The sequence below is a fragment of the Microcaecilia unicolor genome, chromosome 1 (genome assembly GCF_901765095.1).
Source record: "Microcaecilia unicolor chromosome 1, aMicUni1.1, whole genome shotgun sequence".
Classification (NCBI taxonomy): domain Eukaryota; kingdom Metazoa; phylum Chordata; class Amphibia; order Gymnophiona; family Siphonopidae; genus Microcaecilia; species Microcaecilia unicolor.
In genome coordinates, this window is record NC_044031.1 from 327,582,772 (window position 1) to 327,608,223 (window position 25,452).

Below are 25,452 nucleotides of genomic sequence, written 5' to 3' on the forward strand. Positions count from 1 at the left end.
CCTCACCTGTTTGGTTGTGCCTCTGCAGCTGCTCATGCTCCATCAACGTTGGGTTCAAAATGGTGCCTGCAACCCCCTTGCAGTAGTCTACCACTAGGGCCCCTTAGTGATAGTACTACGAGACTACCAGTAGGGTTCATTGGCATTTATCATACGTTGCATTTATCGTACGTTGCCTGGCCCTTTAAGATGCAGTGTGGGAGAATGTTTTTGCAGGAAAAATGCAGCATATGATGTTCACTGCAAGCAGTGTTATTCAGTTTACAATGTACTAAGGTATTTTGCTTGTATTTACATGTTTTGCATCTATGTATCTTGCAGTAACTGTTATATTATTGTAACACCATAAATGTTATTGCTATTTAACCCACACACGTTAAGGGGAAAATAACATGCACCAAGGCTGTAACGCATCTTAAGTACTTCCTAATTGAACTAAATTCATTGATCATATGACAGTTTGGGGAAGGGGCAGTACACAAGGTGTTAATGAAAGAAATATGAGTGAACTTGGAAGATATACTGAGCCAAACTGACAAGTTAAAAAGAGTGATAAACCACCTAGACTGGATGGTATACACCCCAGGATACTAAAAACTCAAAACATGAAATTTCTGATCTACTGCTAGTAATCTGTAACCTGTTGCTAAAATCATCTGTAGTACCTGAAGACTGGAGGGTGGCCAATGTGACACTGACTTTTAAAAAAGGGTTCCAGGGGAGGACCTCCCCTCTAAGTGCACCACCTGTTCCTCTGATCCCATTCCCACCAACATCTCTCCTACAGTTAACCCCTCAATCTGTCACATCCTCAACCTCTCTCTCTCCACTGCCACGTTCCCTGACACCTTCAAGCACGCTGTAATCACACCACTTCTCAAAAAAGCATCGCTTGACCCCACCTGTCCCTCCAACTACCGCCCCATCTCTCTTCTACCCTTCCTCTCCAAATTACTTGAACGTGCTGTCCACAGCCGCTGCCTTGAATTCTTCTCCTCTCAGGCCGTCCTCGACCTGCTTCAATCCGGCTTTCGCCCACTGCACTCAACAGAAACAGCACTCTCTAAAGTCTGCAATGACCTGTTCCTTGCCAAATCCAAAGGTCACTATTCCATACTCATCCTCCTCGACCTATCTGCCGCCTTTGACACCGTCAATCATAAGTTACTTCTTGACACACTGTCCTCATTTGGATTCCAGGGCTCCGTCCTTTCCTGGTTCTCCTCGTATCTTTCCCATCGCACCTTCAGAGTATTTTCTAATGGCTCTTCTTCCACCCCCGTCCTGCTCTCTGTTGGGGTCCCTCAAGGATCTGTCCTTGGACCGCTTCTTTTCTCGATATACACCTCTTCCCTGGGCTCCTTGATCTCATCACATGGATTCCAGTACCATCTCTATGCCGATGACACCCAGCTTTACCTCTCCACTCCCGACATCACAGTCGAAACCCAGGCCAAAGTTTCGGCCTGCCTCTCCGACATCGCTGCCTGGATGTCCAACCGGCATCTGAAACTGAACATGGCTAAGACTGAGCTCCTTGTCTTCCCACCCAAACCCTCTTCTCCTCTTCCCCCACTCTCCGTCTCTGTTGACAATGCCCTCATCCTCCCTGTCTCCTCAGCCCGCAATCTCGGAGTCATTTTCGATTCCTCCCTCTCCTTCTCTGCCCATATCCAGCAGACAGCTAAGACCTGTTGCTTCTTCCTCTATAATATTAGCAAAATTCGCCCATTCCTTTCTGAACAGACCACCCGAACTCTCGTCCACTCACTCGTTACCTCTCGTCTTGACTATTGCAACCTTCTCCTCGCTGGCCTCCCGCTTAGCCACCTATCCCCCCTTCAATCTGTCCAAAACTCCGCCGCACGTCTTATCTACCGCGTGAACCGATACTCTCATATCACCCCTCTCCTCAAGTCGCTTCACTGGCTCCCGATCCACTACCGTATACAATTCAAGCTTCTCCTATTGACCTTCAAGTGCACTCAATCTGCAGCCCCCCATTACCTCTCTACCCTCCTCTCCCCATATGTTCTCACCCGTAACCTCCGCTCTCAGGACAAATCACTCCTATCTGTACCCTTCTCCACCACCGCTAACTCCAGACTCCGCCCCTTCTGCCTCGCCTCACCTTATGCCTGGAACAGACTTCCTGAGCCCATACGACGTGCGCCCTCCCTGCCCATTTTCAAGTCCTTACTCAAGGCCCATCTCTTCTCTCTTGCTTTTGGCGCCTAACCACCTTCCCCATTCCAGATACATACACTGACTACATAGCTTATTACCTTTAGATTGTAAGCTCTCTTGAGCAGGGACTGTCCTTCCCCTTGTCTAAACTTGTACAGCGCTGCGTAACCCTGGCAGCGCTATAGAAATGCTAAGTAGTAGTAGTAGTAGTAAAAAAGGGTTCCAGGGGAGGTGGATACAAGACGGCGACTGGAGCTGTGTGAGCGTCTTGTAGCTCCCGAGAATCTGAGAGGGAAAGACGCCAGGAGCTCCCCTGAATAACAGCATGGGGAAAAGGAAGGGGAAAGCTAAGGTTCTTACTTCCCCGAACCTAGCTACAGGTCCCGCAGTGTGCCAGACTACCTTAGAGACCTTCGGGGTGAGAGCGCTCAGAGAGCAGACGCCCGCTCCGACGGGATCCGCATCGACCATAGCATAGAGGGAGCGTTGTTGAGCCCCCCCTCAACACAGCCCCCCCCCCCCCCCCCCCCGCGACCTGGATGTGTCTTGGTTCTGACGGAGAAGCAGCACACTGAGGTGATTGGTGGAATGCAACCCTCGTTTGTTGAGAGGGGGGGACCCATTAGCGCCTGAACTCCGAGCAAAATAACAACGGAGGAGCAGAATCCCTCATCTTTAGCTCGAAGTGATACTCCTAAAGGAAACGGAGGAGTGGTAAGGCCGGCTGTGGTAACATTAGAATCGCTTTGGGATGCAATCCAAGGTTTAAACACTACTTTTCTAACTATTTTTAACTCCCTTCAGGGAGATGCAATGAAACTTAAACAATCTTCTCGGAATCTATCTGAAAATATTCAAGAACAAACAAATAAGGTCGCAATGTTGGAAGGGGAGGTTACCAAACTTCAAAATGTTACATCTATATTAATTAAGGAGAAGGATATTCAAGCACGTAAGCTTGAATACCTTGAAAACCAGTCGCAGGAACAATCTGAGGTTTATAAACTTTCCTAAATCGCCGTTAATGCCAGCTTTAGAGACGTTAAAAAAATACTTTGGGGAAGTACTGGGAATACCGGCAGTGGGCTTTCCGCCTATTGCAAGAGCCCAGTGCATAAACAGGAGCTTCAAAAATATCTAATGGACAACCTCAAACTACTCCGGAATTAAATCTGACTGAATTTTTAGAAAGTTTATTGGAGATGGTGACAGAACGGACCACACTATTGGTTGCCTTTGCTTTAGAGATGGACAGAAATAACATTTTTCTGACTTACTTTCGTCATGCTAATGCAGGGTTTTTGAAGTGTAAGATTCAGATTTTTCCTGATTTGGCAAGGGATACACAGAAAAGAAGAAGAGAATTCTTGGTATATAAAACAAGAATTCTCAACTTAGGAGCATTGTTAAAGTTGACATTTCACTGTAGATGCCTTGTATCCCCTACACATAAATAATTGTTTTCTTTGATCCCTCAAAATTACTACAATTTATTAATTCTAAAGAAAGTGTCAATGTGCCTTTGGCAGCACCCAAATGTTAATATGCTAGTAAGTCGATTAGCGAGATTAGTAGTTCTCTTCATGTTCCAATGATGTAACCTTTCCTTTCTTTTAGCTATTCTTTTTGCTTAGTATCTGGATCCGTGAATTGTGGACAAAGTTAAAGGGGAATGGATTACCTTGGTTATAATTTTAAATTATTATTTTGTCTTTTTTTCGAATATTACCCTTAAATTTATGTTGGGAATGTAAATGTAAAAAACTATATAAAAGTTTTTTTTTAAAAAAGGGTTCCAGGGGTGATCCAGGAAATTACAGACCGGTAAGCCTGACTTCAGTGCCAGGCAAAATAATGGAAAATATTATAAAGAATAAAATTACGGAACACGTGAAGGGGCATAATCGAACGGAAACGTCTATCTCCATGGGCGTTTATCTACGAGAACGGGTCCGTGAAGGGGCGGACCGAACTGTATTTTCGCAAAAAATAGACGTCCATGTTTTATTCGACAATTTGTGAGCTGGGCGTTTTTGTTTTTCAGCGATAACGGAAAATGAAAGCGCCCAGCTCAAAAACGAATAACTCCAAGACATTTATTCGTGGGAGGGGCCAAGATTCGTAGTGCACTGGTCCCCCTCACATGCCAGGACACCAACCGGGCACCCTAGGGGGCACTTCTACAAAAACAAAAAAAAAGGTAAAAGAGCTCCCAGGTGCATAGCACCCTTCCCTTGTGTGTTGAGCCCCCCAAATCCCCCTCAAAACCCACTGCCCACAAGTCTACACCATTACTATAGCCCTAAGGGGTGAAGGGGGGCACCTACATGTGGGTACAGTGGGTTTGGGGGGGGTGGTTTGGAGGGCTCCCATTTACCAGCACAAGTGTAACAGGTGGGGGGGGGGGGGAAATGGGCCTGGGTCCACCTGCCTGAAGTCCACTGCACCCCCTAATAACTGCTCCAGTGACCTGCATACTGCTGCCAGGGAGGTGGGTATGACATGTGAGGGTGAAAATAAAAAGTTGTGAAACGGCATATTTTGTGGTGGGAGGGGGTTTGTGACCACTGGGGGAGTCAGGGGAGGTCATCCCCGATTCCCTCCAGTGGTCATTTGGTCATTTAGGGCACATATTGGGGCCTTATTCGTGGAAAAACAGGGTCCAGGAAAAGTGCCCTAAATTCTCGCTACAAACGCATATTTTTTTTCCATTATCGGTGAAAGGCGCCCATCTCTGATCGGCCGATAACCACGCCCTCGACACGCCCCCATCAACTTTGTCCGCATCTGCGACGGAGTGCAGTTGAAAACGTCCAAATTCGGCTTTCGATTATACCGCTTTATTCGTTTTTGTGAGATAAACGTCTATCTCCCGATTTGGGTCACAATATAGGCGTTTTTCTATTTCGATTATAAGCAGGATAGACAAACATGGTTTAATGGGACAGTCAGCATGGATTCAGCAAAGGGAGGTCTTGCCTCACCAATTTGCTTAATTTCTTTGAAGGCGTGAATAAACACGTTGATAAAGGTGAACCCATTGAGTGTATCTACATTTTCAGAAAGTTTTTGACAAAGTACCTCATGAGAGATTCCTGAGAAAATTAAAGAGTCACAGGATAGGAGGCAATGTCCTTCTGTCGATTAAGAATTGGTTACTGGATAGAAAACAGAGGGTAGGGTTAAATGGCCATTTTTCTCAATGAAGGAGGGTGACTAGTAGAGTACCACAGGGATCTGTACTGATACTGGTGCTATTTAACATATTTATAAATGATCTGGAAATCGGAATGAGTGAGTTGATTAAATTTGCAGATGACACAAAATAATTCAAAGTTGCCAAAACACACGTGGATTGTGAAAAATTGCAGGAAGACCTTTGGAAGATGGAAGGCTAACCAAATGGCAGGTGAAATTTAATTTAGACAAATGCAAAGTGATGCACATTGGGAAGAATAATCCGAGTCATAGCTCTCTGATGCTAGGGTCCACTTTAGGTGTCGGCACTCAAGAAAAAGCCTAGGTGCCATTGTAAAGAATACACTGAAATCTTCTGCCCAATGTGTGCAGCAGCCAAAAAAGCAAACAGGATGCTACAAATTATTAGGAGAGGGATGCAAAATGAAACAAAAAATATTATAATGCCTCTATATCGCTTCATGGTGCGACCTCACCTTCTGAATTGTGTTCAATCCTAGTCACCGTATCTCAAAAAAAAAAAGATATAGTGGAATTTGAAAAGGTTCAAAGAAGAGCAATCAAAACGATAAAGGGGATGGAACGTCTCCCATATGAGGAAAGGCTAAAAAGTTAGGGCTCTTCAGCTTGGAAAAGAGACAGCTGAGGGGGATATGACTGAGGTCTACAAAATCCTGAGCGGTGTGGAGCAGATGAAGGTGAATCGAGTTTTCACTCATTCAAAAGGTACGAAGACCAGGGGACACTCAATGAAATGGCAAGGAAATAAAACAAAATAGGAGGAAATTTTTTCACTCAAAAATAGTTAAGCTCTGGAACTCATTGCTGGAGGATGTATTAACAGTGGTTAGCATATCTGGGTTTAAAAAAGGTTTGCATAAGTTCCTGGAAGAAAAGTTCATAGTCTTTTATTGAGATGGACATGGGGGAAGCCACTCCTTGCCCTGGAATTGGTAGCATGAAATAAAGCTACTGATTGGGTTTCTGCCAGATACTTGTGTCCTGGATTGGCCACTGCTGGAAGCAGGATACTGGGCTAAATGGACCATTGGTCTGACCGGTATGGCTATTCTTATGTTCTTATAAAGAAACAAAAAGCACTGTCCATCACCCAGTTTGACTGCCTGATGTCCCTGTGGTTTTTCTTCTGCTACTGAACTGCTATGCACAGTAGACAAGGTTTGACTGTCTGTATGGAGAACCCTTCTACACCTACAGCCCCCGCAATATTCCAAAACTCCTGCAGTCAGTCATAAATGCTTTCAAAGCTGCTGTGATATTTTCCCTGATCAGGCTTAGTTTGAAAATTGCAACACCAACTTGCAAATGATAACCCTTGAATGACAATGAGCAGTTTCAGCCACAATTATACGAGTAGCCATACTGGGTCAGACTAGTGGTCTATCTAGCCCAATATCCTGTTTCCAAACAGTGGCCAAGACAGGTCACAAGTAACTGGAAGAAACCCAAATTGTGACAATATTCCATACTACTAATCCCAGGGCAAGCAGTTGCTTCCCCATGTCTGTCTCAATAGCAGATTATGGCCTTTTCTTCCAGAAATTTGTCCAAACCTTTTTTTAAGCTCAGATACGCTAACCGCTGTTACCCCATCCTCCGGCAAAAAGTTCCAGAGCTTAACTATTTGTTGAGTGAAAAATTATTTCCTCCTATTTCTTTAAAAAGTATTTCCTTGTAGTTCCTTGAGTGTCCCCTAGTCTTTGTACTTTAGGAACAAGTTAAAAAAAAATTGATTTACTTCTACTTGTTCTACACGACTTTGGATTTTGTAGACCTCAATCATCAGTTTTTTATAGTCAGAAGCAAGGAAAAAAAAAAAAAGAGGCCCCCCCCCCCCCCCCCCCAACATCTATATGACAAAGGGGTGGAGGAATTCTTGACAATGAAATGCTTAACAGGTTATGGCCCTTCAGCTTGAATAGATGACAGAGGGAATTGATTTGTGAGATAAAGAATGGTGCAGGACAAGTTATGACTAGTTGATTTCCTGGATTGTATTCTATTTAAAACAGATTTAGAAAAGCAGTTCTTCAAAAGGGGGCAGAGGCAAAGCCCAATGGTTAGAGCAGCAGGCTGGGAACCAAAGGGCCCAGTTCAAATCCCACAGCGGCTCCTCGAGGTTCTTGAGGTAGGCCCTGGGGATCCTACGAGGTAGATCTACCTCATAGGATCCCCAGGGCCTACCTCAAGAACTCCCTGGCAGACTAGAGAAATGAGACATAAGTGATCCCCAGTACCTCCTACCCCTCCCACACCAGGTTCAGAGTGGCACTGATTTTGAACCCTCGCAATAGTCCTGCATGGTAGCTTGACCCTTAGCAGTAGTACTACAAGACTACCACCAGTGTTCATTTGGTACAAATGTTACTTATCATTTTCTATTCTCTATCAAGTACTGAATGGGATGAACATAAGAATAGCCATACTGAGTCAGACCAATGGTCCATCTAGCCCAGTATCCTGCTTAACAGTGGCCAATCCAGGTCTCAAGTACCTGGCAGAAATCCAAATAGTAGCAACATTCCATGTTACCAGTCCCAGGTCAAGCATCTTCCCCATGTCCATCTCAGTAACAGACTATGGACTCTTCCTCCAGGAACTTTTCTGTTCACAAGTAAGGCAGTATAGTAAATTTTAATAAACGATGTACCATCTCAACTCAGTTTAGGGGGGGACGGGGAGCAACAAAAAACACACCAGCTTGGAGCTAGAATTATTTTTCCTGGAATAACACAGCTTGCAAAGTTCAACACTAAAGGAAAGGTGGTCACTGTTGTACCTGTGAATATGTGCTTCCTGGCTGGCTTCATACTGGTTATTCTGTTCGTGTTGCCACCATAAAGATGCCAAACAGACTCATGGCCCTTAAACTAAACTCATTTGTGGTTCTCAAGTGCTGGAGATAGGCAACCCTGCTGTAAAGTACCCAGCTTACTGAATGCAGTCTGCTTTCCTTTGTATCTACATAGATGGACAAGTGAATAATAAAGTCATTGGATTCAAACAGCAGGACTAAGCCCCATTCTCCCATACCTTGTTAATCCTAAATTGTCCCTCTCTCGTATGTTCTTTATTAAACTGATTTGCCCAGTTCCCTTTGAAGTAGATGGCATTCACCAAGACCAGTCTGGTCAGGCTATCGATGGTTCCCGGAGACAAGATATTCTGGATCTTACCTTTGGGAAACAAAGGCAATTGATTAGTTTATATTATTATAGACACTATCTTCTCTTGAATTTCTGTTTACAGTGGTGGGGGGAAAGGATGAGGTAAAGAAACGTTTGCAACATGGTATGATTAACAAGTTATTGAAAAATGTCTTCTTACATCTCTGCTCTGAAGAAAAAAAAAAAACATATGGACTCAGATCTAATTTTCTGGCTATCAGCCATGAAAAGTCACAATTATTTTTGTATGGATGTGGTTTTAGTTTATTGCCATATTACGTAACCCAGGGCTGCCATATTTGCCCTGTATCTACACTATAGCTGGCATTAGAGACGGGGGATCCCTGAGCCCTGTTATAAACCCCCTTATACCTTCACCATAGATCAGACAAAAATTTCAATTCAGCAATGATCCACCTTACTAATATATACTTGTTAATGGTAACGTACAAGGTAGCATGCATTGTATTCACAAGAAAATAACTCTGGTTAAACATCAGGGCCGTGCCAACACGGTAAGCGAGGTAAGCACGGCAGGAGGGCGCCGTCCTCTGGGGGGGCGCCCCGCCGCGCCATGCTTACCTCGCCCTCCCGTGTCCCAACTGCCCGCCCTCTTCTCCCCCCCCCCCCCAAGATCCCTTTTAAATTTACCTCCGTCCGGCTTCAAGGAAATGACGTCAGAAGAAGGCGGGACATTGAGCGAAGGGGGAAGACTAGTAGAGACGTCGGGAGCGCCGCGCCTTCGCTGCCGGATGGAGGTAAATTTAAAAGGGATCTTGGGGGGGGGGGGAGAAGAGGGTGGGCAGTTGGGACATGGGAGCGGGAGGGCAGCGATCATTTTCACGGAGGGGAGGGGGCGCCAACTGATCTCCTGCAGGGGGGGCGCCACAGACCCTTGGCACGGCCCTGTTAAACATTAATCAGACATTTAGATAAAATATACAAAGTAGTTTCAATCACAAGGAATCTTTGGCCTTGCAGTGCTGGGGTGGGACTAGACCAAAATTTACCCACAAGCAAAAGAATTGGTAGCCAAAAAAAAAAGCCAAGCCTGAAAAACATACACAAAAAATTCTGTAGGGTGTGCACACAGTCCAGATGGTGGCCACTGTGAGACTATGGGAATTTTAGTTCTGCCAAGTAATTCCTTGATTGCTCTTACGTTGGCTGAATCTTTTTTTTTTAAACTTCTTTATTTCTATCATACACAATGAAAAGCAACACATCATAAAATAAGATATTAGGAATAACCAAATGTGCTAAAAAATATTACAAATACTAAAGGAAAGGGAAAGGGGATGGGATTTGATATACCACCTTTCTATGGTTACAATCAAAGTGGTTTACATATTGGGCTGGATTCTATATATGGAGCATTAAAAAAAAAAATAAAACGGCACCGACCCCCCCCTTCACTTAAGCGTTATTCTACAAGCTGCGCCTACAGATTGGCATAGTTTATAGAATAACGCTTAAGCTTTAACGTTGCATGTAAATTTAAGTGCCACCATTTGCACTAATGAAAACATGGTGCAAATGCACATGCCTATATTTAAGCGCAGAGCACGCATTACACATAACTCAAAACCACACTCCCATTACACCCCAAAATGCCCATGACTGTCCCCTTTCCGAACCCCCTTTTTCAGGGCGGCATGTAAATTTTAGGCACAGATCACGCACCTAACTTTACACACGTACTATCCAATTAAATCTAATTAGTGCCAATAATTGCTTAAGCCAATTAGTACTAATTGGCTCATTATCTTATTAAATTGTAAATGCAAATCAGGACCATGACTAAATTTGCACGTGCGATTTTCGGTGAACTTTATAGAATCTGGGTACCCGGGGCAATGGAGGGTTAAGTGACTTGTCCAGTCAAGTTGCTGCACTGGGAATTGAACCTGGTCCCCCTGGTTCTCAGGCTGTTGCACAAAGAATGGTCTTTTGCAGCTGGATAGAGTGCCCTCCACAAATTCGTTAATTTATAGTCTTTTAAAAGACGAGCCAGTGCCCATTTCATCCCTTTAGTATGAGGAGATCTAACTGGAGTAGCATCCATCAATGGATTAAAGACTAAATTAAAATCTCCCCTGATCAATAAGTGCCCCCTCACATGATCTTATAAGAAAGCCATAAGTTGGCCCAAAAACAATGCAGAGCTATACTGTAAACCCATGTAATTCCCCAGAAAGCAGACAAAATGTACCCTCACTATCTTTGGCACTATGCAACAATTGCCAGCACTGTCCTCATGTTCCAGCCACTAAAGTTGCTGTCTAAGCCTTTTCCAGCCCTTCTTAAACCAGATTGCCATATATGAGACAGACCATACAGATCTCCCGCTATCGGCCCTAGTTCATCACAGCCAAGTGTCACTCGACACATCCACACACATGCAGCCATTTTAAGTTTAGTTTTTTTTTATAACTTCCATTTTCTAATTAGAGATCCTCTATGTTTATTCCATGCTTTTTTGAATTTCATCACCATTTGTATCTCTACCACCTCTTTAATGCAGACTTTCTGCATCTGTACTGTTAAATCAAGGAGGAGGAGGAGACAGAACTCAAAGAACTTGGTACTTGGTAGGTGAAAGGCTGGTGCAAGTGCAGCATACACTTCCACGGGAACCCCGCAGGAACTGCTTCCATCCCTGCGGGATTCCCGCAAATCCCGTTCCCATGCAAGTCTCTACTGCCTGCTTTACTGAATCCCACAGCAAAAGCTCCACCTCCATTTCTAGCTATACTATAACCAGGGAAAAAAAAACTTCAGAACTAGGTAAGGTTAATATTCAGGTGACTGGAACCTCTATTAAGTCAGGTCCTCACATGTGTATTTTGAATATGCTGAAAACCAGACCTGTTTTGCACCCTCAGAGACTAGAACTTTGACCATCTTCTCCCTGGTAGAGGTAGGAGGAGGCAGTAGCAATTACTCACTTTCTGTTTTTTCTTCTACCCAGGCATTTATGAGCTTTCTGGATTCATCAGAATTTCCTTCAAAGTCGACTTTCTCCAGGTCTGCGTGGTAGAACTTCTTGGTAGCTTCTAGGAATTCCTGGAAAAAGATTCTGACACATTTACTGGAAAATACCACATACGGATACTTCAGTGGAAGTGTAAATGTGTGTAGAAATGGCAAGATGAGACAAGTAGTTAGGGGTGGGGTACAAGCTTTAATTTTGTCTCTTCTTCTTGCTGGTGAGTTGATTTCTTCCTCTCTTCCCACTTTCTCTCACAAATTTTTTTTATTTTGTGGGGTATAGTAAGGATGGATGGGTGGATGAACATTTTCAGCCATTCCTCAATTTTTTCTCTGGTTTTCTAACGCAAAGTTAGATGGTTTGGGCAAAGATTGTTATGCAGCAGTGGCTACACAATAATTTTTTTAAATAATATTTAATGGCAGTGGTAGATGGCTTCCCTGATAGGATCAAGGTGTCTAGGGGCAAATGTATTCACTGCTATGTTATATGAAACTCAATAAACAAATTGCAAAATAAATAAATAATATTTAATTCCAACTTGGCCCTCAGGACACTAGTTTGGGCAAAGCCTTTTTTCCCTAGCTAGGAGGAGAAAAGCTCAGTCCTATCTGAAGGGACTGATGCAGAAAGCATTATCATGCATTTAACATTGTGTTAACACAGGTTTTACTGGCTGAGCAATGCAGAAAGGGTTTCATTGTGGGTGTTAACTCACACGGAAACCATTGCTGCATTAAAACGCATGGTAAAGCAGTCATTCAATTAAAAAAACATTTTAACACTGGCTGTGTGCAGAAACGTTTTTCCTAGGTCTGAAGCAAAATGAGATGGCTAAGTGGAATATCCATTGGCAACCCCTCTCTCCTTCCAACCTAACCACCTGCCCTGGATTGCTTTCTGCAACCATCCCTGGTAGTCTAATACCCCCCCCCCCCCTCCACTTAAAAAATCCCCCCCTCGACTCCACATCTTAAATGAGGCAGGAACGGTATCTGCTTGTTCCTGCTTCTGACGTCACCATTTTCAAGAACTGGCCCTGCACAGTGCATCATGTGATGCACCAGGTGGGGGGTCTGTCTGTCATATAAGGTGTTGGACATCTCTGCTCCTCTCTGTAGAAACTTTGCTTAAAAGGAACTGTATCTTGGAACATTTAAAGGGAAACTATCTGGAGGTGGTTTGGCTTTTTTTTTTTCTTTTTAAACTTGGGACTGCAAGAAGCATGCCCCTTTATTCCCCCACATAACTTATACAGTCCTACATTTATTTATTATGACATTTTTATCCTGCATTATCTCAAAGCAAGCTCAGGTTCAATGTGGGTTATATGTAAAGATTCACATTGAAATTTTACACAATTAAGAACAAATTATCAACAATGAAATTCATTATACAGCTGAACTGTGATGCAGAAATTTGCAAGTCTTAATACTGAGTTCTGAAGAAGTAGAAACTCGAATTAAATTATGAAAACAAATTATATAAAAGAAGGAACAATGACATTATCTAAACAACAATGGAGTCAAGACATGGTTAAATACAGTTAATTAATATCTAAAGTGAGAGGATATGCTAATTAGGAATGAAATATTATTATTATAGGTTAATTTATTTCCTTAGTGAAATTTGAACTGTATGAGGTAGGTTTTCAAGAGTTTGTGAAACTCCATGTATTCTCTTACATGTCTGAGCCATTTGGGTAAAGAATTCCAGATTTCAGTATTTTGGTAGAAGAAATCAGCAGCAAGAATAGATTTATAAATTACTGTCTTGCAACTAGGGAAGTGAAAAGTAAGGTATTCTCTAGAGGTAACGGAAGCATTACGTGATGGCAAATCAATGAGGTCATTCATATAAGATGGGAACATTCCATAAAGAATTTGGTAAGCGAATATGCATGAACATACCACTACCCACTTACCCATGAATAACTCCACTCACCCTCCACACATAATGCAACAACCCACAAACATCTGCTTTGTCAAACACACCTCCATCACAAACCCAACTAACCCCACTAACATAGGCAGAAAAGCATTCCGAAAAAGGAATTTCTGCATGGTTCCTCTGCTTGTTGTTCTTACCATTTTTTTTTCTCTTTAAAATTGTCTTTTTTCCTGGTCATGCTCACCCTCCTCTTTCATTGCTTCTCTCTCTGAAGAATCGCTTCTCTGCCTGTTCAATCTTTTCTCTCGTTAAGCCAAGTCACCAGTGAGCGATACTTTTATAAACTTTGATCTCCCCTGGCATGTCTCACGCTTTTAAGAACTCATTCTTTTATCCCTCCATCTGCTTCCCCTCCCCCACATTGCCTACATACTGAATATACTCGACTTTAAGTCGAGATTTTTGGGCCCAAAGTTTTGGGGTTCCAGAGTCGGCATGTCTCTCTCTCCTTCTCCCCAACCCCCGTACGGTTACCAGTATCTCACCCTCTCCTACCTACCTCCCCCCCCCCCGAACAGTGACTGGTACGACTCAAACCCCCCCCCCCCCCCCCCCCACGCTGTGAACGGCATTTCTGCTTACTACTAAGGCTGGACACAGACGCCGACACGGAAGTTAACTGCAAGCAGAGCTGGTCTGGGACTTTGAGCATCTGTGTGTCCTCAAGGTTTGCAGTTCCTTCCGTGTCAGCGTCTGCATCTATACTTAGTGGTAAGGAGAAATGCTGGTTATTGCTGGGGGGTGGGGGGGGGGGGGGGAAGGCGAAGCAGAAATGTTATTCATTGCGGGAGGAAGAGGAGGGACAGGGAAAAGGGAGAGAAATGCTGGTCACCAAGGGAGAGGAATATAAGCCCTCGGCTTATATTCAAGTTAACATTTTCACCCTATAAAAAGGGGAAAAATGTTCTCAACTTAAAATCAGATAGGCTTATATTTGAGTAAGCGAATGCTACATACCTGTAGAAGGTATTCTCCGAGGACAGCAGGCTGATTGTTCTCACTGATGGGTGACGTCCACGGCAGCCCCTCCAATCGGAATCTTCACTAGTCCTTTGCTAGCCCTCGCGCGCCCGCGCGCACCGCGCATGCGCGGCCGTCTTCCCGCCCGAAACCGGCTCGAGCCGGCCAGTCCAGTATGTAGCAAGACAATACACTTCAAGGGAAGACACAACTCCAAAGGGGAGGCGGGCGGGTTTGTGAGAACAATCAGCCTGCTGTCCTCGGAGAATACCTTCTACAGGTATGTAGCATTCGCTTTCTCCGAGGACAAGCAGGCTGCTTGTTCTCACTGATGGGGTATCCCTAGCCCCCAGGCTCACTCAAAACAACAACCATGGTCAATTGGGCCTCGCAACGGCGAGGACATAACAAAAATTGACCTAAAAAATTTACCAACTAACTGAGAGTGTAGCCTGGAACAGAACAAACAGGGCCCTCGGGGGGTGGAGTTGGATCCTAAAGCCCAAACAGGTTCTGAAGAACTGACTGCCCGAACCGACTGTTGCGTCGGGTATCCTGCTGCAGGCAGTAATGGGATGTGAATGTGTGGACAGAAGCCCACGTCGCAGCTTTGCAAATTTCTTCAATGGAGGCTGACTTCAAGTGGGCTACCGACGCAGCCATGGCTCTAACATTATGAGCCGTGACATGACCCTCAAGAGCCAGCCCCGCCTGGGCGTAAGTGAAGGAAATGCAATCTGCTAGCCAATTGGATATGGTGCGTTTCCCTACAGCCACTCCCCTCCTATTGGGGTCAAAAGAAACAAACAATTGGGCGGACTGTCTGTGGGGCTGTGTCCGCTCCAAGTAGAAGGCCAATGCTCTCTTGCAGTCCAAAGTGTGCAGCTGACGTTCAGCAGGGCAGGAATGAGGACGGGGAAAGAATGTTGGCAAGACAATTGACTGGTTCAGATGGAACTCCGACACGACCTTTGGCAGAAACTTAGGGTGAGTACGGAGGACTACTCTGTTGTGATGAAATTTGGTGTAAGGGGCCTGGGCTACCAGGGCCTGAAGCTCACTGACTCTACGAGCTGAAGTAACTGCCACCAAGAAAATGACCTTCCAGGTCAAGTACTTCAGATGGCAGGAATTCAGTGGCTCAAAAGGAGGTTTCATCAGCTGGGTGAGAACGACATTGAGATCCCATGACACTGTAGGAGGCTTGACAGGGGGCTTTGACAAAAGCAAACCTCTCATGAAGCGAACAACTAAAGGCTGTCCTGAGATCGGCTTACCTTCCACATGGTAATGGTATGCACTGATTGCACTAAGGTGAACTCTTACAGAGTTGGTCTTGAGACCAGACTCAGACAAGTGCAGAAGGTATTCAAGCAGGGTCTGTGTAGGACAAGAGCGAGGATCTAGGGCCTTGCTGTCACACCAGACGGCAAACCTCCTCCAATGAAAGAAGTAACTTCTCTTAGTGGAGTCTTTCCTGGAAGCAAGCACGATGCGGGAGACACCCTCTGGCAGACCCAAAGAGGCAAAGTCTACGCCCTCAACATCCAGGCCGTGAGAGCCAGGGACCGGAGGTTGGGATGCAGAAGAGCCCCTTCGTCCTGCGTGATGAGGGTCGGAAAACACTCCAATCTCCACGGTTCTTCGGAGGATAACTCCAGAAGAAGAGGGAACCAGATCTGACGCGGCCAAAAAGGAGCAATCAGGATCATGGTGCCTCGGTCTTGCTTGAGTTTCAACAAAGTCTTCCCACCAGAGGAATGGGAGGATAAGCATACAGCAGGCCCTCCCCCCAATCGAGGAGGAAGGCATCCGATGCCAGTCTGCCGGTGGCCTGAAGCCTGGAACAGAACTGAGGGACTTTGTGGTTTGCTCGAGATGCGAAGAGATCCACCAAGGGGGTGCCCCACGCTTGGAAGATCTGGCGCACCACTCGGGAGTTGAGCGACCACTCGTGAGGTTGCATAATCCTGCTCAACCTGTCGGCCAGACTGTTGTTTACGCCTGCCAGATATGTGGCTTGGAGCACCATGCCGTTCCGGCGAGCCCAGGTCCACATGCTGACGGCTTCCTGACACAGGGGGCGAGATCCGGTGCCCCCCTGCTTGTTTACATAATACATGGCAACCTGGTTGTCTGTCTGAATTTGAATAATTTGGTGGGACAGCCGATCTCTGAAAGCCTTCAGAGCGTTCCAGATCGCTCGTAACTCCAGAAGATTGATCTGTAGATCGCGTTCCTGGAGGGACCAGCTTCCTTGAGTGTGGAGCCCATCGACATGAGCTCCCCATCCCAGGAGAGACGCATCTGTGGTCAGCACTTTTTGTGGCTGAGGAATTTGGAAGGGACGTCCCAGAGTCAAATTGGTCCAAATCGTCCACCAATACAGGGATTCGAGAAAACTCGTGGACAGGTGGATCACGTCCTCTAGACCCCCAGCGGCCTGATACCACTGGGAGGCTAGGGTCCATTGAGCAGATCTCATGTGAAGGCGGGCCATGGGAGTCACATGAACTGTGGAGGCCATATGGCCCAGCAATCTCAACATCTGCCGAGCTGTGATCTGCTGGGACGCCCGCACCCGGGAGACGAGGGACAACAAGTTGTTGGCTCTCGTCTCTGGGAGATAGGCGCGAGCCGTCCGAGAATCCAGCAGAGCTCCTATGAATTCGAGGTTCTGCACTGGAAGAAGATGGGACTTTGGGTAATTTATCACAAACCCCAGTAGCTCCAGAAGGCGAATAGTCATCTGCATGGACTGCAGGGCTCCTGCCTCGGACGTGCTCTTTACCAGCCAATCGTCGAGATATGGGAACACGTGTACTCCCAGCCTGCGAAGTGCCGCTGCTACCACAGCTAGGCACTTTGTGAACACCCTGGGCGCAGAGGCGAGCCCAAAGGGTAGCACACAGTACTGGAAGTGGCGTGTGCCCAACTGAAATCGCAGATACTGTCTGTGAGCTGGCAGTATCGGGATATGTGTGTAGGCATCCTTCAAGTCCAGAGAGCATAGCCAATCGTTTTGCTGAATCATGGGGAGAAGGGTGCCCAGGGAAAGCATCCTGAACTTTTCTTTTACGAGATATTTGTTCAGGGCCCTTAGGTCTAGGATGGGACGCATCCCCCCTGTTTTCTTTTCCACAAGGAAGTACCTGGAATAGAATCCCAGCCCTTCTTGCCCGGATGGCACGGGCTCGACCGCATTGGCGCTGAGAAGGGCGGAGAGTTCCTCTGCAAGTACCCTCTTGTGTTGGAAGCTGTAAGACTGAGCTCCCGGTGGACAATTTGGAGGTTTTGAGGTCAAATTGAGGGTGTACCCCTGCCGGACTATTTGCAGAACCCACTGATCGGAGGTTATGAGAGGCCACCTTTGGTGAAAAGCTTTCAACCTCCCTCCGACTGGCAGGTCGCCCGGCACGGACACTTGGATGTCGGCTATGCTCTGCTGGAGCCAGTCAAAAGCTCGCCCCTTGCTTTTGCTGGGGAGCCGCGGGGCCTTGCTGAGTCGCACGCTGCTGACGAGAGCGAGCGCGCTGGGGCTTAGCCTGGGCCGCAGGCTGTCGGGAAGGAGGATTGTACCTACGCTTGCCAGAAGAGTAGGGAACAGTCTTCCTTCCCCCGAAAAATCGTCTACCTGTAGAGGTAGAAGCTGAAGGCTGCCGGCGGGCGAATTTGTCGAATGCGGTGTCCCGCTGGTGGAGAGACTCTACCACCTGTTCGACTTTTTCGCCAAAAATGTTGTCCGCACGGCAAGGCGAGTCCGCAATCCGCTGCTGGATTCTATTCTCCAGGTCGGCGGCACGCAGCCATGAGAGCCTGCGCATCACCACACCTTGAGCAGCGGCCCTGGACGCAACATCAAAAGTGTCATAAACTCCTCTGGCCAGGAATTTTCTGCACGCCTTCAGCTGCCTGACCACCTCCTGAAAAGGCTTGGCTTGCTCAGGGGGAAGAGCATCAACCAAGCCCGCTGGTAAGACTGGATCTTGGACACGAGCATAGAGGAATGGTAGGCCTTCCTCCCAAAGGAGTCTAAGGTTCTAGCGTCCTTGCCCGGGGGCGCCGAAGCATGTTCCCTAGAACTCTTAGCCTTCTTTAGGGCCAAATCCACAACTCCAGAGTCGTGAGGCAACTGAGTGCGCATCAGCTCTGGGTCCCCATGGATCCGGTACTGGGACTCGATCTTCTTGGGAATGTGGGGATTAGTTAAGGGTTTCGTCCAGTTCGCAAGCAATGTCTTTTTTAGGACATGGTGCAAGGGAACGGTGGACGCTTCCTTAGGTGGAGAAGGATAGTCCAGGAGCTCAAACATTTCAGCCCTGGGCTCGTCCTCCACAACCACCGGGAAGGGGATGGCCGTAGACATCTCCCGGACAAAGGAAGCAAAAGACAGACTCTCGGGAGGAGAAAGCTGTCTTTCAGGAGAGGGAGTGGGATCAGAAGGAAGACCCTCAGACTCCTCGTCAGAGAAATATCTAGGATCTTCCTCTTCCTCCCACGAGGCCTCACCCTCGGTGTCAGACACAAGTTCACGAACCTGTGTCTGCAACCTCGCCCTGCTCGACTCAGTGGAGCCACGTCCACGATGGGGGCGTCGAGAGGTAGACTCCCTCGCCCGCATCGGCGAAGCTCCCTCCGCCGACGTAGTCGGGGAGCCTTCCTGGGAGGTGGCCGCTGCCGGCACCGCACGCGGTACCGACGTCGGGGACCTCAACCTGGGCGATGGGCCAGCCGGCGCCACGCTCGACGGTACCGGAGGCGCAAGCACCGCCGGTACCGGAGGGGTAGGGCGCAACAGCTCTCCCAGAATCTCTGGGAGAACGGCCCGGAGGCTCTCGTTTAGAGCGGCTGCAGAGAAAGGCTGTGAGGTCGATGCAGGCGTCGACGTCAGGACCTGTTCCGGGCGAGGAGGCTGTTCCGGGCTGTCCAGAGTGGAGCGCATCGACACCTCTTGGACAGAGGGTGAGCGGTCCTCTCGGTGCCGATGCCTGCTGGGTGCCGAATCCCTCGGCGACCCAGAGCTCTCGGTGCCGACGCGGGGAGGAGACCGGTGTCGATGCTTCTTCGACTTCTTCCGAAGCATGTCACCGGAGCTCCCCGGCACCGACGAGGAGGACGTAGAATCCATCCGTCGCTTCCTCGGGGCCGAGGCCGAAGAAGGTCGGTCTCGGGGGGGCTGTACCGCAGGAGCCCTCAGGGTGGGAGGAGACCCACCCGAAGGCTCACCGCCACCAGCAGGAGAATGGACAGCCCTCACCTGCACTCCTGACGATGCACCACCGTCCGACGACATCAGCAGACGAGGTCCCGGTACCACCGGCGTCGATGCAGCTATCCGATGTCTCGGCGCCGATGCAGAGGCCCGATGCCTCGATGCACTCGATGCAAGGGCGGCCGAGGAAGATGGTCTGGACGCTGACGACGTCGATGCACTCGAAGATCCCGGTGCCGATGCCGACGAAGAGCCCGAGAACAAAACGTTCCACTGGGCTAGTCTCGCTACCTGAGTCCGCCTTTGAAGCAGGGAACACAGACTACAGTTCTGAGGGCGGTGCTCGGCCCCCAGACACTGAAGACACGACGAGTGTCGATCAGTGAGCGAGATAACCCGGGCGCACTGGGTGCACTTCTTGAAGCCGCTGGAAGGCTTCGATGTCATGGGCGGAAAAATCACGCCGGCGAAATCAAAGTCCGAAATGACGGAAAAAGAGCACCAAAAACTTTAGAGGGAGAAAATCTCGACCGAGGCCGAAAAGAGGCCTACCCCGACGACGAAAGAAAACTTATCGGGGCCAAAAGCTGGAAATACGGGGAGGATTGAAACGAAACCCGGTGGAGGGGTTCCGGAGCACTTCCCGAGTAGAAGAAAAGCTTTTCCGAAGAAAAAACACGTTCAACAATATGGACGCGCGAGGTCGACTCTCCGGGGCTCGACACGGCGAAAAATACGACCGTACCGAGTGCGGACAAAAGAAGACTGGCCGGCTCGAGCCGGTTTCGGGCGGGAAGACGGCCGCGCATGCGCGGTGCGCGCGGGCGCGCGAGGGCTAGCAAAGAACTTTGCTAGTGAAGATTCCGATTGGAGGGGCTGCCGTGGACGTCACCCATCAGTGAGAACAAGCAGCCTGCTTGTCCTCGGAGAATATACAGTATACCATGTCAAATTTTCCCATTTACTATTCCCTTATTTTTTTTTGTTACATTTGTACCCCGCACTTTCCCACTCATGGCAGGCTCAATGCGGCTTACATGGGGCAATGGAGGGTTAAGTGACTTGCCCAGAGTCACAAGGAGCTGCCTGTGCTTGAAGTGGGAATTGACCTCAGTTCCCTAGGACCAAAGTCCACCACCCTAACCACTAGGCTACTCCTCCACTCTTATTATGCTTCCATCTCACCTTCCCCCAACTACCAGTGCCTCATTTCTTTGCCAACTTTGTCTCTCTCTTTCTCTTCCCTCCTTCTCAACTATCTCCCTCTCTTCAGGTTACTATAAATCTGTGGGACACTTAAATACAATCAACTTACTTCAATAAATTCATAGCTCTTCTCCCCAAAAAGCTTGTTGGCTGTTCTGAGTATATATTTTGCTCCAGGTTTGTTGATCTCTGCCAGAAGAGACTGGAAACCAGCATGAACGTCTTTGGCTTTGGAAAACTGAAGTACCTGTTCAGAAAACAAAAATACACAAACCACAAGACCCCCATTATTCTTGTCCCCTAAGGACTGTGCTCTGCAAGAGAATCTCAGCTTTGTACAGACCACACAACGTAGTACTTAATAACTTCAAGCACAAAAGATTCCTATAGAATCACTCCCACCTCGCCTCCCACCATAATTCCAGAAAATGGAAAAGCTGCAGATAGTATCAAAAGAAAACATTTGCTCCTTATTTGTCACTTGGAAATCAGGGTTTTTTTATGGTTAAGGGAGAGCACAACTCTGACAAACAGTTTAACACTGCTACAAAGATACCCTTAGTATGCCCTATGCAGCTATCACCGGAAAAATGCAAAAACACACCCCACAATCCTTGGTAAAAATACCTCTCTAAATAAAACGCACCTCCAACATTCTAATGAAGCCTCAACTCTCCAAACGTTCTAAATTTGTAGATCGCTGTTCCTCCATGAGTGTCTGCCCCGCCCTCGCGTCACAACGTGATGACGTCGAGGGCGGAGGACTGACACTCAACGAATCGCATCGCCCACCCGTTGCTACACGACAAAATGTGACATCAGACGCATCGCGAACGACCTGCAAAAAAGGAGGACTACCATCTCCCCGCCCTTGCGTCACAACACGACGACGTCGAGGGCGGAGCACTGACACTCAACGATTCGCATCGCTCATCCAAAATACGCTTCCTGGCTACTGTAAAAGCAAGAAGGGCTCCTTCTCCCTCCCCGCCTGAGTCTTTCTCTTCTCACCCTTATGGACAGACCAGTGTGAGCTTTTGCGAAAAGCAGCAGACCACAAACAAAGGCAGGCAGGCAGGCAGCCTGAACGTCGGAGGGTGGGAGGGAGGGAAGGAGGGAGCCAGCCAGCCTGAACGTGGGAGTGGGAGGGAGGGGGGCCAGGACCCTGAAAGTTGGAGGGAGGGGGAGCCACGACCCTGAAGCTGGGAGGGGGGAGGGGAGGAAAAAGGGGAGGGGAAGGAGAGCGGGAGACGGAGGGGGGCCCCTGCCGCACACTCTCTCTCTCACACACACAGCCTCACTCTATGTCACACACACACTCGCACATTCACTCTGTTTCTCTCTCTCTCTCACACACAGTCACTCTCACATACACTCTCTCAAACATACACACTCCGAGGAAAACCTTGCTAGTGCCCGTTTTTATTTGTATCAGAAACGGGCCTTTTTTACTAGTATCATATACTACTAAGAACCAAAGATCTATGCTGTTGAAAAAACGTGAAACAGGCTAACAGCAGTATGAACTGAAAAACTTTTAAATACTTATACAACAACACTCATGTTATCTATATAAATAAATCCCACCTTGAACGTTCTGAAGCTCCCTCCAACTGTGGCAGTGAAGTCCTGAACTGCTGTAGTCCTCCTGGCTATTCGGACTACTCACCACCGCCCTCAGCCACGCCCCATCTGTGACCTACGCCACGCCCCAACTGGACATAAAAAGCACCATGAACGTTCTGAACCACACTTTGAGGCTTCAAAAGTTTGTATGTTCGAAGCTCTGTAACCACTTTTAACCACAGTCCATCTGTGCGCCGCCATGATCTGAATCTGCCCCGCCCTGACCTATCAGAGTACATCTCTGCCCTGCCCTGACCTATCAGAGAAGGGAGGAGCGTCACAGCTGCACCGCTCTGACCTATCAAAGGGAACTGAAACAGGAAAAGGGAGGAGCATCACACCAATGAGGGACCTATCAGGGAAGTCAAATAGAAGAAGGGAGGAGCGTCAGAGGCGAAGGGGTCACTCGGGAGGAGCGTCACTCGCTTTGCTGTGCACATGTGCTGGAGGAGTTCTGCACCCGTTTCTCCTCCCTCTGTTTTCTCCGGTGGCCTTGGCAGCTGAATGTAGAACTAACGAGGGCAGGAGCTTATGCTTCGCATCTGACAAAGTAAGTCAGCTTCTGCTGTGCACCCTCCCCTCCTGTCCTTTCAAGCAGCGAATACGAGAGAATACGAGCTGGGACTGAACAGGCAGCACAAAACTCCTTTTTGTTTTGTTTTGTTTAACAAGGGCAAGAGCTTTTGCTTCGCATCTGGCAAAGTAAGTCAGCTTCTGCTGTGCACCCTCCCCTCCTGTCCTTTCAAGCAGTGAATACGAGAGAATACGAGCTGGGACTGAACAGGCAGCACAAAACTCCTTTTTGTTTTCTTTTGTTTACACTTGCACAGCTGATAGCTGGTCGCTGCCTGCCGTGCCCCTCTTCCTTTTTACAAACATTATGCCACTTTTCCTCTTTTTCCCTCTTTTCTCTCTCTACAAACATGACAAGGGGGTTGGAACAGGAGGTCCTGCACAGCTCTCTCCACTGTTGCCACAGGCTAAGCAACAGTTCAGGCACAAGAAGGGGAGGATGAGGGCCAGAACAGGTACACAGACCACAGATGGAGGCGGAGGAGGGGGTCCTGACAGCACAGGTGAAGGGGGGAGGGGCGACCCACAGTCCTGAGAGAAGGGCTGTAGGGAGACCTGAAAGGAGGGGGGGAGACTGACCAGACAAGGAGATGAGGGGTCCTGCGACAACACAGTGGCAGATGCAGACGGAGGGGGGTCCTTCCAGCCAACATAGGGAGGGGGGGGGATGTATCTCCGTCACACACACTATCTCTCACACACACTCTCTCTCTCTCTCACACACTGACTGTCTCTCTCACTCTCTAACACTGTCTACAACACACGCTATGTCTCACACTCGATCACATTCACTCTCTATGTGTCACACAGTCACTGTCAAACACTCTATCACTCTCATACACTCTCGCTCTCGCTCACATACCCACTCAAACACACTGTCAATCTCACACACACACTCTCTAACAGACACACTTGCAGCCACACACATTCAATCTGTCTCTCTCACAAAGTCACTCTCACACACACACTCTCTCAAACATACACACTCCGAGGAAAACCTTGCTAGCGCCCGTTTCATTTGTGTCGGAAACGGGCCTTATTTACTAGTAAGTTTATAAATGTCTCAATATTTTTTTAAGAGTACCCTCAGAAATATCCACCTATTTTAAGGCAAGATCATTGGTTTTGCCTGACTGAACTTTTTCTCCTTGACCAAATGAAGCAGCTATCATTGGAATAACTGAGTAGTTCTAATTCTCTTGTGAACACGCACAATGACACTAGCCAACCTAGGAAACCTGAAATGGAAAATGAAACTTTTTATACATCCACTACAAGTTGCAGCTTATCTTGCTCTCAGCATGCAGAATTACAGATTATGTAGGAGCATGTTAGATGTGAAATCAAACTGAAGATTGGGTTTTGATTTTTTTTTAATGTACTGATAAAACACGTTATGACAAGTGAAAAGCCGGAAATGAGATCTGTATGTGTGTGAGTGCATCTTTAACTTTTATGCTTGGTATCCTATCTACAAAAACATAGAAGAACACAAGCCTTCACAAGCGCAAGCACACACAAAACACAGCAAAGGTGACAAAACACATTTATTAAAACATCAGGACTTGACACGAGCCGTGTTTTGGCCAAATTGGCCTGCCTCAGGAGTCTCTTATGGATGTTTATATTGTGAGCTAGCCAACTGCCTCCAGGAAAATATGAAAGCACTCTAAACCTTTATCGCTCTAAGTCTCAACGGAACTTGGGGACTCACAGCCTAGAGCATTTCGAAAAAGGTAATGCCTCAAAAAAGCGCAAATTCTGATCCCGAACAACCTCTGTAGAGCGCTTTCATATTTTCCTGGAGCAAGCTGGCTAGCTCACAGTATAAACATCCATAAGAGACTCCTGAGCCATGCCAGTTTGGCATTAACATGGCTCGTGTCGAGTCCTGGAAGTTGTAATAAAATTATTATTTTTTTAAACATTGTCAGAGACATTTTCTTGTCACCTTTTCTGTGTTTTAAAAGCATATGTATTTCAGCAAGCATTTCTAAGCATTAAGATGTTTCATCTGACAGTAAAGATGATATTTACAGCAGGTTAATTTTACAGTATTTTATGTGCATTTTAATGTAATATGTCTGTGCAGGCTGGGCCGTATTACAGCTCCTTTTACTAAGCTGAGGAAAAAAAGTGGCTTAGTGCACTGTTACGTGGGTCTCTCTCGTGCGCTAAGGCCATTTTTACCGCAGCTAGAAAATTGCAGATTTTCCATTTTCTAAATTAATGGTCATGTTGCCATTAGCATGCGACCATTAACAAGAATTACCATGTGACAACCTACTGACACCTGTTTTGTAGGCGGTAAGGGATCATGCGCTAATCAGTTAGCGCAGCTACATTACCACAAGCTTACT

At 47.3% G+C, this 25,452-nt stretch overlaps 1 protein-coding gene across 3 annotated transcripts in view; it reads right to left on the minus strand.

Annotated features, from left to right (window-relative positions):
- Nucleotides 1-25,452, minus strand: part of LOC115473911 (serpin B6-like) — a 109,054-nt gene that overhangs the window by 35,503 nt on the left and 48,099 nt on the right. For all 3 annotated transcript variants that reach the window (XM_030209130.1, XM_030209112.1, XM_030209121.1), the window contains exons 3-5: nt 21,003-21,140; nt 11,522-11,639; nt 8,440-8,582 (exon numbers count right to left, since the gene is read on the minus strand). In XM_030209130.1, the coding sequence (XP_030064990.1) occupies nt 8,440-8,582; nt 11,522-11,639; nt 21,003-21,140 (399 nt within the window). The remainder of the gene's footprint in view (nt 1-8,439; nt 8,583-11,521; nt 11,640-21,002; nt 21,141-25,452) is intronic.